The 12,843-nt window shown below is 49.9% G+C and overlaps 1 protein-coding gene across 1 annotated transcript in view; it reads right to left on the reverse strand.

Moving 5' to 3' along the window:
• Positions 1-745: 745 nt before the first annotated feature.
• The window catches only part of Psd4 (pleckstrin and Sec7 domain containing 4), a 34,960-nt gene continuing 22,862 nt past the window's right edge, over positions 746-12,843 (reverse strand). Inside the window, exons 3-17 of the mRNA XM_032903167.1 lie at positions 11,454-11,582; positions 11,124-11,226; positions 10,356-10,716; positions 7,467-7,634; positions 6,952-7,032; positions 6,714-6,826; positions 6,467-6,525; positions 6,229-6,318; positions 5,139-5,182; positions 4,711-4,871; positions 3,615-3,685; positions 3,222-3,385; positions 2,675-2,819; positions 2,304-2,447; positions 746-1,097 (exon numbers count right to left, since the gene is read on the reverse strand). Of these exons, the coding sequence (XP_032759058.1) occupies positions 840-1,097; positions 2,304-2,447; positions 2,675-2,819; positions 3,222-3,385; positions 3,615-3,685; positions 4,711-4,871; positions 5,139-5,182; positions 6,229-6,318; positions 6,467-6,525; positions 6,714-6,826; positions 6,952-7,032; positions 7,467-7,634; positions 10,356-10,716; positions 11,124-11,226; positions 11,454-11,582 (2,091 nt within the window). The 3' untranslated portion in view covers positions 746-839. The remainder of the gene's footprint in view (positions 1,098-2,303; positions 2,448-2,674; positions 2,820-3,221; positions 3,386-3,614; positions 3,686-4,710; positions 4,872-5,138; positions 5,183-6,228; positions 6,319-6,466; positions 6,526-6,713; positions 6,827-6,951; positions 7,033-7,466; positions 7,635-10,355; positions 10,717-11,123; positions 11,227-11,453; positions 11,583-12,843) is intronic.

The following is a 12,843-nucleotide window of genomic DNA, read 5'->3' on the forward strand; positions in this document are numbered from 1 at the left end:
GAATGCAGTGTTGAGGGGTATTGAGGGTGGAGGTGGGGTGGGGGTGGCTACAGAAGGCAGTGAGAACTCAGGCCTCCAATCTCTACTTCCACTGTCAGGCAGACTCCCAAGGAGAACTGTCACCATGTTCACCCCCTCTCCCTCCACAGTGGTCTACCCTAGAAATGCTACCCTTATTACTCTCAGGAAACAAAGACTCCTTGTTCCAAGTGTTCTCCACAGACCTCTAGAGGCCATCCCCCCACTCCTATTAACCCTGGCCCAGGCCACAGCTCTGCTCTGCTGATTAACAATTAGGCATGCAGCCCTCTTATGTTTGCAGGATAAAGCAGCCAGAAGACCAGAAGCTCGGGGCCCCACGGTATCCCTGAGCCCTGAACCTGCCAGGAGTCTGGTAGAAGGTTGTGCTCTACTGGGCTAGAGTAACCCTGCTTCCTAGGTCACAAGATGCTGCTTAGGAATTTCCAAGAGGTCCTGTTCTATGCTTTGGGGACCAACTCCTGCCAGGTCCCCTAACTCCCGAAGTAAGATTGTTCCCAGTGAGCAGTCTTGGTTAGACTGCCTCAGGCTACCTCAGAAACCCAGGCCCCGAGTCTTAGAGGAGAGAGGACTGCCTCACTCAACCTCAGTCTTGAATGGTTGGGGTTAGGGTGATGGGGGAACTCCCAGGGGGGACAGTGAGCAAGTGTGGCAAGATTAAGGCAGAGCCTTAATCTCTGAAGAGCCAGGAATGGGGACACAGTACAGAGGCACAGATGCCTCATCCTTCACCATGGTCCTGGCACATAAGGCTGCATCTCAGGTCTACCCCGCAGTCAGCATCTGAGGGGGCGACAGCGTCACAGCTGATTGCGGTTCCTCTTGGGAATGATCTTCCGGTAGGTTCTGCGCTCTGAGATGTTACGTTTCACCTTGGCTGTGGTGGGGGCCTCATCCTGGTGCAGGGATGGGCTTGAGTGGGACTTCTTCAGGCTGGGCCTGGGCTCCTGAGAACTATCAGCTTCCTTCCCAAGCTGATCTTCCCACAAAGCCAGGTCTTTCAGAGGGAAGTGTAGGCGGGCCACCAGCAGCTGCACGTACGTCTCATATCGAGTTTTCTGCAACACATACGTAATCACACCATTTTAGCACAGCCCCGACTCCCGAAGGGCAGCTCACAGCTGTTTGAAGCCATGGTGGTAGAGGGATGCCCTAATAGTTCTTAAGCATCTCTATGGAATGAGCCTCCGGGGGTCAACCACTCTTCTGAAAAACTGGTATCTGTGGAACATGATGCTGACAACCGCCATCTGTGTGATACTCCTAAGGTCTCTGAGACTACATCTGCCCATCTAGAAAACCGTCCCCAGTTCACAGCCCCACTGGGCCCTGTCCTGGAAGTTAGCTGGATGTGAATTAGCATGCTTCAAAAAGGGTGAATTAATTGGTCAGTGGACAAAGGGTCCAGCTGGGTTGCGATAGGGACAAGCTGGGTCCTTACGTTACCCAAAGACCTCTGGGAAGTGGGCAATTGTCATCGTGAAGACAGCCAATAACCCACAGGCTGACCAGAGACTCTGAAAGCTAGGGAGAGCTGGGCTGCAGAAGTGCCAGGTAAACCCACTGATGTCCCTTCCTGGTCCCTGGCCTCCACATGCTGTGGGATTCACTCCATTCCTCCATTGTCCCTTGACAAGCCTTCCTTCCTGGTGGCTCTCTGTCCTGATCAGTGCCTTTAATGCTTCTGAAGCTGGTAGTTGGATTAGGCTCCCAGAGTGTGCGCTGATACAAGGCCATGGCAGAACTGAAGGGTGGGGGTGGGGCGGGGAGACTAGAATTAATAAAATCAACCGCAGTTGAGACCATGTGTGAAGACACGTGACAGACAAACCATGCTTCAGCTTTCTCATCTATACGATGAGAATTATAGACTCTCATTACCTATCCCAGAATTGTTAAGTGAGATATTCCTTGCAGGCCAAAAAAAAAAAGCATTAGGTAGTAGTATTAGGAAGGATAATATAGTTTATAGTGTATTCATCGTAGGAAAAGCTAAGTATACTTCTAAAAGGACGAAGTATCCTCTACGTGTTCTTGGGATGAAAGGCAAAGGGTCTTTAGTGCTCACAGACTACACTCCTGTGTTTGCCACTGCATGCAGATGTGTCCCTAAGCCAGGCTTCCTGGGTTTAAAACAGAGGCATCCAGGAGAGGGCGGCAGAGGAGCCAGCCAACAGGCTCTAGCCAGGGCAGGCATCCAGGAGAGGGCGGCAGAGGAGCCAGCCAACAGGCTCTAGCCAGGGCAGGCAGAGCAGGCTGCTCACCTCGTGCTCCAGATACTCCTTCCGTAAGCGGTACTCCTCCAACTCGCGGCTGCGGCCCCTTCGCTCTGGCAGGTTCCTCTGCAAATCCAACAGGTCATCTGAGGCAGCATCCAGGCAGTTCTCGTGGGATCGATGCTGCTCCTCCTGGAAGAAAGGTGAAGGAGAAGCTGATCCTAATCTTCCGCCCCTCGCTGTTCCCTGACTCTTTCAAACTTCTGATCCAGGTTCTACGCAGCCTCTCCCAACCACCATCTGATCATGGGGTGCAGAGTACACCCTTCCCCGCCCCCAGTCTTAGTGCTCCGTTACTTAGGATGCCCGAATCCACCTCTGTCCTCCCTGCACCCCTGGCTAGTTAGGAGAGGCAGTACCAGGGAGCTCTGCGCTGGGCCCATGGGCAGAATGGGCCTCACGAATCTGCGCTGGGAGCCCACTGCAGCTGGAAAGGGAGGTGCTGAGTGTGTGGCAGCCGCCAGGTTGATTCGTGCAATCCAGGAAGCCATTTCTTTGGCCGTGCTGCAGGCAAAGGAAATCATGTGTCCCCAGGGGTGCAGTCCTATCATCTGCCCTCCCTTCGCCTCACACCTCTGTTCCCTAAGGAAACCAAGCTGCTTAACATTAATTGGGGGGGGGCACTGAATTTATCTTAAAGAGGAAAATGTAGGGTGGCAAATGAACATATATCAAATGTCAAAAACAGTCGTTGGTAGCATTCTAGAATCTTCTGTTAATAAACAAGGAAGAGGGTAGTGCATTAACCAAGGGGCTGGGAGGAGTCACTGCGTCCCTCTCCTCCCCCCACTGCCCCGGCACCCCGTACCACTCCAACCCCATCACTTCTCCCAGCACAGTTTTCCTGGTCAGGGCTGGGCCACAGACATTGAGCCTTGCCACTTTTCTCCCACTCTAGCGACTCACGGTGCCTGGAAGAGGTAGAGACGCCAGTCTGCAGTCCGAAGCTGGAAGACATGTGGCTTCTTGGTGTAGTGGGTGGCTGGGCTGGCTAGCGAGTGGTGCACTCCTACAGGCTCATCCATCATATGTCCAACCAAACTCTCCCCGTCCAGCCACTGGCCCTCTCCCTGCCACCAGACACAGGGGCTCAGCGAAGATGTTATCAGCTGCCCATCTATCCCAAAGTACTGGACCTCTCCTTGATGACCCGGGTGGCTGGGTTCTAAATGGCATCAGCAGTTGGCATGCTGCCAGAGTCAGCCTTAAGCTCCCACAGCCTCGGCGGGCTCCCAAGATACCGTCCCCAATCCCCAGTCCTGGGAAGTCAGTGATCTGTGCTGCTGACTCCCTTCCTACCTTGAGGAAGTAGAGGACCATCCCTCTCAGTAAGGTGTGAAACATCTTCCAGCCTCGCTTGCCCCATGGTGCTGTCCCGAGGAGAGACACACACACACACATTAAAAAAAAAAAAAAAAAAAGGTGGGTGCTGATACCACATCCAGACATACTCAGTTCAAGTATGCACCCCTCCCACCACCTCACAAGGAGACACATGAGCGTGTAGAGCGAACCACCACAAGCAAACATGTACAACCAAAACAGACAGAGCAAGTCTCCATGTACAGAGACAAAACCAGAGAAAGAGAACTTTTGCCATAAAAACAGATGCTCTACTGACTTGTAGACAGATGGCCATGCACACCAGCTCTCCCCGGTCCTAGGTGCACATACTTAGGTGCAAATAACTGTACGCAGTCCCATTCTTGCACAGTATGATATGTTTGCCCACTGAGGGAGCACACGGGGAGTCCCCTGAGCATCAGTCTCCCTTTCTTTCTCTTCCTAATGTCCTGGTCCTTGGCCAGAGGGAGGCCTGACTTCCTGTGGTCATCCCTGGGTGTCCCACTTAGCCACCATAGAGTTTCCTTTGTAATTCTAGCTTAGTTTACAGGGATGAGTGCTCTGGTCAGGCAGCGGCCCTGGGAATGAGCCTTAAATATCAACTCTGGCAGATGTCATCCCTGCCGTTCCTTTTGCACATGGTATATTCTGAGTGGATTCTGCAATGCTCTTTGCTCTTTAAGGCATGTGCTCTGACAGTGCAAAAATTCAAACCCTCTTACCTTACATGGTTCCATTCAAGTGCCATCATTTGTCAGAACTTGCCCCCATAGCCAGTCCTCAGAAGCAACTCCCAAAAGCCTTTCTCTCTTCCTGCCCCCATAGTCCCCTTCTACCTTTGACCGAGACACTAGTGTGTTTGTCTAGGTTTTGTCTCACCACAGGGGTGCTGGGGTCTGGGGATAACCAGACCTATTTTATACAGCACTCAGGATGGTAATCCAGAAAAGAAACACAGGTCGCTCATTCTTTTATGTATAGGACAGTATAGGACAGGGTCCCCGCGTAGAGCTCTCCCTACACACTTCTGTCCCCAGCAGCAGACACTTACTCTTCTTGCCATCAGCATCATGATGCATCTTCCGTGCCAGGATACCCTGCTTATAGGTGGGCATCGTGGGGTCCTGAGCCAACTGCAGGAAGGGGCTGCTTATCTTGCCAGCTGAGGGAGAGGGCTGGTCTTTCTCAGGTCTGGCTGCATCTTCTTCATCTCTGGATGGCAGGGGATCAGGGTAGGGATGCTGGTAGGACAAGTACCCTCTGCTTCTTGAGGCACTAGACCCACCCCTTACCAGTTCTGGTTTCACCAGTATTGCCCAAGTTCTTCTGCCCTTCCCCAAACTGGTCCAGTCCCCTGCCTCAGGCACCACCTACTCATAGAAGAACTATGTAGACCCCTCAATCTCACCAGTTCTCAGGTGGGCAACAATGGGTGACAGGGATGGGGAAAGAAGGGGAAGGAAGGGAACTCTCACTTACACAGCCCACTCAAGCTTCTCACTTCGGATAGACCAGTAGAGAGCCTGGAACAGAAGCATATAGATTAGGAGGCAGTCTAGTCACTCAAGTGGTTGATACACATCTACAGGCATATGTACCACCCTTTCCCTCTACCCCATCATAGATGTCCTTCTCCCAAGTAGGTAAGCATTCATGATCCATTTATCCACTTCTCCATTTTTCCATTTCTCCACCCATCCATCCCTGTGCTGGACACTAGAGATACAAGATAGCGAAGTAGCCAAGGTTCTGCTCTGCAGAAGCCTAGTAAATTCAAATCTAGCCTTTTGAGAGAGAGCATGAGTTACCCACTGTTCTGTCCAGGTTTATCTGACAAAGGAGCATTGCTGAACAACACGCCCAATGGTAAATGAATGAATGAATGCTGGGGTAGAACTCTGAAGTAATGTCATAGATGTAGTATCATGGATGCATCTTGCTTGCTTTTGGAACGCCTGGTGTTCCTGGCAGGATAGTTGGGGTACAGGAAACATTCAAGAGACGATCACCAAGTAGATGAAAAGAACCAGTGATCCCATTGCTTATGAAGTGTGTGGGGGCCAGACACAGTGCATGGCCCTTGATGGCTTTCATTTCATCTTGATAATGACATAGTGAGGTGATCATTTTCTCCAGAAACAACCGGAATTGACCCAGGGATAGGCTGCTGAAGACTAGAATTCAAACCAGGAGCATTCAGCTCCCAAACCTGAGATGGGGATTTCCCATACATGGAACTCTGTGTCTCATACATTCAATTCCAGGACAGGACAATACAAGGACACTAGCACTTGTCAGACTTCAAAGGGTTAAACCCTCCTGAGAATGTAATGAAACATTTTCAAATGCATAGAGTATGGTTCTATAGGTACAAGGGTATCAATTTGTACAGACAACAACCCCTGAGATACTACTGATACCACCAGACAGAGACACACAGGCAAACCTCATATTCACAAAGACTTTTCATCCAAGCTGTGTCTAAGCTCTAATTCCCACCTTGGAACTAAAGTTCTAGGCTATAGACAGAGAGAAGAGAGAGGGCCCTAGCCTTGTAAGGAAGCCATACCTTCAGCAGCTCTTTGGGGAAGTTTCCACCATCCTGCAGTCCATTCAGGTTGGTTACAAATTCCTGACAGCTCATGCTCTTTCCAATGTTCTGTGGCCATGGAGAAGTGGGACAGTGTGAATATCCCATCCTTATGTATTCCCAGCCTCTGGTCCTCTCCTCCTGCCTCATGCCACAACCCCCTCCCCCATCCTCCAGACCCCTGCTTCTGTTCTTTGGCTGCTTCCCCACTCCTTACCTGTCCATGTAAGTCTGTGTTAAGGAGCATAATTGCACAGGTCAAGGTGTGTACAGAATCTGCCCCAGAGAGAGGCAAGTAAAGCTCAGTGAAATCTGGACCACACCAGGGGTGAACCCCTCCCCCCATTTCTCTGTAGCCCCAATAGACTCTGGCATCGGTTGCTCAAAGAATCCTGAGGAAACACATGCTGTTTCCATGCCAACCCCAGGTCCTTCCCCAGCCCTACTCCACCCTCCCTCCATACCTACTGAGGGGAAGGCTCCAGGATTGCAGTAATGGAAGCGTTTGGAAAATTGGTAGAGAATTCGTTCCCGCTCCTGAGTCTCTCCACTGAGCACCAGGGCCTGGAGGAAACCACTGCCCAAGAAGGCCAGGATTGAGCAGAGGCACATTCTCCGGGAACTTGGGACCATTGCCCCCACAGCTGTTGCTAACCACCCCACACACCCAACTGCTGCCTCCTCAGATGTAGAAGGCCTTACCGGAGGGCTCGGTCCAGGCTCTGACCTTCGAACTGGAAGAAGGACAAGTAGGCCTCGGCTACAGCCCTGCTGAAGTCATTGCTGCAGAGGGCAATGGAGAAAAAGATGGTGCCAAGGATCAGACTGAATTGTGGGTACAGAGGGGCCCCAGGGTGGCAAGAGCCGAAGAAGAGAAAAGTATGACCAGGCTAGGTGCCAGATCGCAAGATGGCAGCCAGTGTCTAGCCTGCCCCTGCTTCTTGGTTCAGTGTTATCTGTGAGAAGCCAAGTAGAGTCTGGGGTGGGCAAGGGTAGGGAAGTGAGTTAAGGTAGTTAAAGTGAGACTGAGAACAAGCAGGGCTAGCCAAGAATGGGGTGGGGAGATGGGATGGGATGGGGAGGAACCAGGACAGAGATAAGGGGACAAGTAGTAATCAGGCTGGAGGGAAACTAGGGATATGGTCAGGGAAAGAGCAAGAGTGAGTGACCAGCAGAGGTCGCCCATGGGGTACTCCCTCTGTATTGCCTTCCCTTACTTCTTGCGAAGGTGTGCAGCCACTTCGGACTTCCGAAAACCATTGAGTTGATAGAGGCGCAAGGCTAGGTTCCAAGCCCCCTCGTCATTTCTGATGCTATTAGCCAACTTCTCTCTAGATGGTGATGGCCTCCGGCCTTCCTCTGGGGGTATGGGGCTCTCGGGAGGCCTAGAAAAGTCCATTTGTGTCCTTAGACTCACACTTGTGGTTAGACATACATATCAAGTGTCCTCCAAGGCCACAGGATGAAGTGGCCAGAGTTCAGGGTTAGAACTATGACCCTTGGGATCTGGAGGAGCTGAACCCATGTCCTCAGCTTGGAGATACAGGGTCAGAGACAGCCTGGCCTGGCCTGGCCGGGACCAGGAGATCTCAGAGAAGACTTAGAGAAACAAGAGCTACAGGAGTGGAGCCAAGCTGGTGCCACTCTCCCCAGACACTTCAAGCTGATCTCACTGGCGGTGGCAGGAGGAGCCAAGCTGGTGCCACTCTCCCCAGATACTTCAAGCTGATCTCACTGGCGGTGGCAGGAGGAGCCTTTGAGGACCTCAGTGCTGTGCTGCCCACCCTGATTAGGTAATGCGCTGGCCAGTCTTACACCAACTCAGCACAAGTCATTTGACAGGAGGGGATCTTAATTGAGAAAAATGTCTCCATAAGAATCCAGCTGTAGAGAATTTTCTTTATTAGTGATCGATGGGGAGGGCCCAGCCCAGGCTGAGTGGTGCCGTCCTTGGGCTAGTGGTCCTGCATTCTACAAGGAGGTTGAGCAGGGAAGCAAGTTGGTTATCATGGTTTCTGCATCAGCTCTCCTCTCTAGGTTCCTGCTCAGTTTGAGTTGCTGCCCTGACTTCCTTTGATAATGAATAGTGCTGTGGAAATGTAAGCTGAATGATTAGCTATTTCTCCGTGGTTGTTCCTTTCAACCCCATGTTTCTTGGGTCATGATGTTTCATTACAGGACTAGAAACCCTATCTAATACAGGTAGGATTGTTTCTCTCATCTGCAATTTTCCTCGCATGCCTCTATGCCCCAGCCTGAGTCCCAAACCCAACTCTTAGTTAGAGCCACATATGATGTAAGTGTGAGAGTCGGGTTAAGAACAGGGAGCAAGGCTGGCTTTAGGAGTGGCAAGAACTGGGGGAATCAGAGGGAGTTTCTGATTTACCCCTTCCTTGGCTTAACAGCTCTCACCATAAGCCTGGCTGGTGACCCAGGCAAGCTACACCACGGGGAACACCTAAAAGTAAGATTCTCAATCCCAGCCCTACCTGACTCCTGTTCTCCTTACAACCAATGTCGGGTATCCATTCCCTAAGTTACCAGCTAGAACAGGTGTAGAACAGGGAGGCTAAGTTGAGAAACAGCCACTGAGAAATAGCTAATCATTGGAATTCAATCAACAGCCGCCTTCATCCCAACAAGTGGGCCAGTAAGTCGGTGCATCGCTGGCGACCCCTGTTTCCTAAGCCTCTTCCACATCCCATCCCTCAATGGGGCAATCTGTAGAGACCACAAGGGAAAGCACTAATGATGGGGAAAGGTAAGTCCACTGGGCCACTGATGCTGGAGAGATAAAACGGTCAGGTGCTCTTCACATGTAAAGAGGATCTAAATATGATAAAGGGAGTCCTAAAATCTGATTTAACAAAATGATTCAGTCGATAGTGTTGTTGTTAAAATTATGTCCAGCCTGTTTGGAAACTGTATACTGTTAATCAGTGAATCATATGTTATATGTGTTATAACTCTATAAAGCTATATTTAAAGAATGATTTCATGCACTTACTATGAAAAGCCAAGTATAAATGAGAGAGGCAAAGGAAATAAAAATTTGTGCATACTGTTAAATATAGAATTAAATGTTTTACTTATACTACATCTGGTGTCATTTACTCAGGGAAAGTCCAAGTTAGACCTTTCATTTTCTCTGAAGGGTTTGTCACTTTAGGTGAATTGGCTTGCTTTGGCCTGGGGTTGGATTTGTTTTCATCTTTGATACAATGAACTTCCCTTTTCAGATTTCAAGTCTTCTATGGTTTCCTAGCCTTTGAGAGCTCTGGGGCAACTAAGTTCCCTGATTCATGAAGAGGATGGCTCTTTGATGTGTGACACCAACTAACATTCTATTGCTACCACCTAAGGATCCTGGAAATGAGAACAAGGTTTACCCTGTAGTTGCCACGCTATTAGGTCCATGGTTTAACCCCAACTGGCTCCAGTTAGTCTCTTTAATATGACTTCTATTTAGTCATCCAGGAAAAAAAAACCAAAACGCTTTCCTCACTGATAGTCAGAAGGGCTGAAAGCCTTGAGGTAGTATACTGGGACAGGGAGTCACCTCAAAAGGTTTCCTTGTGGACTTGTTCCTACCTGTGGCTGCAGCTCTGAGGTTATACAGGTCCCTGGTTATGGGCTCCAAGATATAGTACCCCAGTCCCAGTCGAGTCTCTCCCTGTTGAGATCCCAGGCAGCACCCAGGCCTAGGCACTTCAGTGAATTTCTCCCACTGACTTCAAGTTCAAAAACAATCTGTGATTTCTACTCATTAGCTTCTACCTGCAATCTTCCAAGCCTTCACAGGGCTCCAGTCAGTCCCCCAAACTTCTTCTGGTCTTCCTCTCCTGGTGTCTAGCTGGGGACATTAATGATTCTGCTTCTGTAGATTTAAGTCTTGACTCTCTATAACTTCCTGTTCTTTATGTTTTTAAACATTTCAGTCTTCTGAAACTATATATATATAACTATATATATAATGTATAAATATGGATATATAACATATCCATATAACATGGTCATAGGGATCGAAAAAAGCACTAGCACATTAAATTCAATGTCCATTTCTCATGCTCCGCCCAAAGCAGGGAGCCAGCCGTACTGAGACTCACCCTTCTGCAGAAGCCAAGTGAACATGGTGCTGGGTGACTGAAGCATCTTCACTTCTGGATGTATCTTCACACTCTGCCTCCTGCATCAGGCTTGGGAATTCCTCTGTCTCATCTTTCTTCAGGGAACTCAATTCTGATTTATCCTTCTCCAGGAGCGAAGGGTGTGAGGTATCTTGTGGCCACTTGGGGCTATGGAGCTGAACCTGTGGACTGCTCTCCTGAGAAGACACAGGACTGGGCCGGGGTCCAGAGCCTCTGCCCCCAGATTCTGGGCAGCTAGGCTCCAGTAAAGATGCTTGGCTCCCCCAGGGGGCCAAGGTGCAGAGCATGGGCTCCTGGAAACAGCCAGCATCCCTCTCACCTGCAGGAGAGCAGGAATGAGCATGCTCAGGGCAGAGTCAGGAAAGCAGCTGTCTCCTGCCTCCAGACCTCCTCCCTCAGGTACCTGCCTTGCACCAGGCAGGATATCCTGTCCTGCAGCAGACACTGATCTCTCCTTGTCTGTCTGGTAGCAGTGTCCTGGACTCTAGTTCCCCAGACAGGTCAGGTCTCAGGACCTGCTGAGCCAGTAAGAAAGGCTGTGTCTTGTACATAGCTCTTCATTCTATAAGCATTGGGAAGCTCATTTTATATATGAAGACACAGAAGAATTAATCCTAAGCACCTCTGGCTCTAACACAGTACAATGAATCCAACAAGAACCTTTGCTTCACTCCGAATCCTCCCCCCAGCCTCTTCAGTTTCCTAGGTCCCTACACTGGATCTCACCTCCGTCCTGGGAGATAAGAGGCTTCTGGGGCCTGGAAGGATCCTGCAGGTCCTCAAGTAAGGGTGGGGCCAGGTCAGAAAGGCTTTGGGGTGTCTGTGAGCCCTGGAGACAAGAGCAATGAACAAAGAAGAGTGGAAGGAGCTGAAGCGAATGGAAGTCCTTCCCTCCTAGGAGTCTTTCCTCCCAGACCCCATGGACAATAGTCTGGATCCTCAGTTCAGAAGAACAACAGTATATGGAAGAAGCGCTATAGCCTAGGAGCCTCAGAAATCCGTGGGTTCATGGTTCTTCACAGACGGAGAAGTTAGGTGCAGGGGAAAGAGACTCACCCAAGGCTGTACAGGATGTGTTGTGGCAGGTCTAAGGTCAGATCCAAAGTTATCTGATTCCTGGATCAATTCATGGTCTACAGAGGGTGCTTCAGGTGAGCCAGGGCCAACATCATCTTCCCAAGAAGTCTGAAATAAGAGACCCTTGAGCTGCCCGCGAAGTCATCCCAGGCTCCTTCCCACTCCCCATAAAACCCTTCCTTCTCACAAGTTGCTCAGGGCCACACATGGGGCTGCTCCCAACCCGGACGGACTGTGTTATAGGAAGGAAAGAGTCCCAGGCTTCCCCTGAGGAGGTCCTAGACAGGCATCTCCAAAGAGCAGACGGCAGTGCTCTGACCACCATTGTTTTTTAGGAGTGGAGAGATTAGAAGGTTACAGCCTTCTGTCATTTGAGTTCTTCTTATCTCTAAAGCAGAGAATTTCTGGGAAAACTGTCCCCCTGCCTGTCTCACATAACTTGTGACAAACCCTGATTGATATCAAGGCTCCTATGTCATTGTTCTAACAAGGGCCTGATCTACTGACCCTGTACAACAGGAAAATGAAGGATCCTGAGCTAAAAGAAACAAGATATTGAAATCTCTCAAAAGAGTGGACAGGACTCCTAAAATAGACAGCTCTCTGGTGTGACAAAGGTCAGCTTAGGTTACTCTGTGACATTTGGGGATGCCTAGGAGGTAGGAGAGAAGATCCCAGAGTCTCTTGGAATACCGTGAAGGGAGAGGTTGCTTGTTCTCCAAGCCAGTCTATCTAGCTCCTTGGAGCTGGTGACAGAGAGATTACTGGCCTCACTTGCATCTGAGTTCTAAATGACATTATTGTACTGATAAAATGTCCCATTATTCTGAAGTCTATATTAATCAATCTTTGTGTGTGAGAGTATATATGTGTATGTGTGTATCAGTGTATGCATGTGTGAAAATATATGTTTATCTGTGTGTGTAATTATATATGTGTATCTGTGTGTGAGAGTATGTATGTGTCTGTGTGTGTGCCTGTATATATGTTCATGCCTCCCTCCCTCTCTCTCTCTCTCTCTGCGTGTGTGTGTGTGTGTGTGTGCTTTTACGTGAGCGTGTGGAACATGTAGAAGACAGAGGTTATGGCCTCCTCTGTTGCTCTCCCCCTTTCTTTCAGGTGGAGCATCTCGTACTAAACCTGGGGCTTGCTACTTTGGCTAGCCTGGATGGCCATTGAGCTCCTGGGATCCCCGGCTCCACTCTCTTATCTGCAGTGTTGGGTTTCAGGCTGTACATTGACAAACCCAGCTTTTATTTGGGTTCTAGGGATTCAAACCCAGGTCCCCAAGCTGGCGCACACACACACACACACACACACACAGGTCAGTTTGCTGTTCTATTAGCTCAGATCTCCCAAAACGCTACGT

The sequence above is a fragment of the Rattus rattus genome, chromosome 5, assembly GCF_011064425.1.
Source record: "Rattus rattus isolate New Zealand chromosome 5, Rrattus_CSIRO_v1, whole genome shotgun sequence".
Taxonomy (NCBI): domain Eukaryota; kingdom Metazoa; phylum Chordata; class Mammalia; order Rodentia; family Muridae; genus Rattus; species Rattus rattus.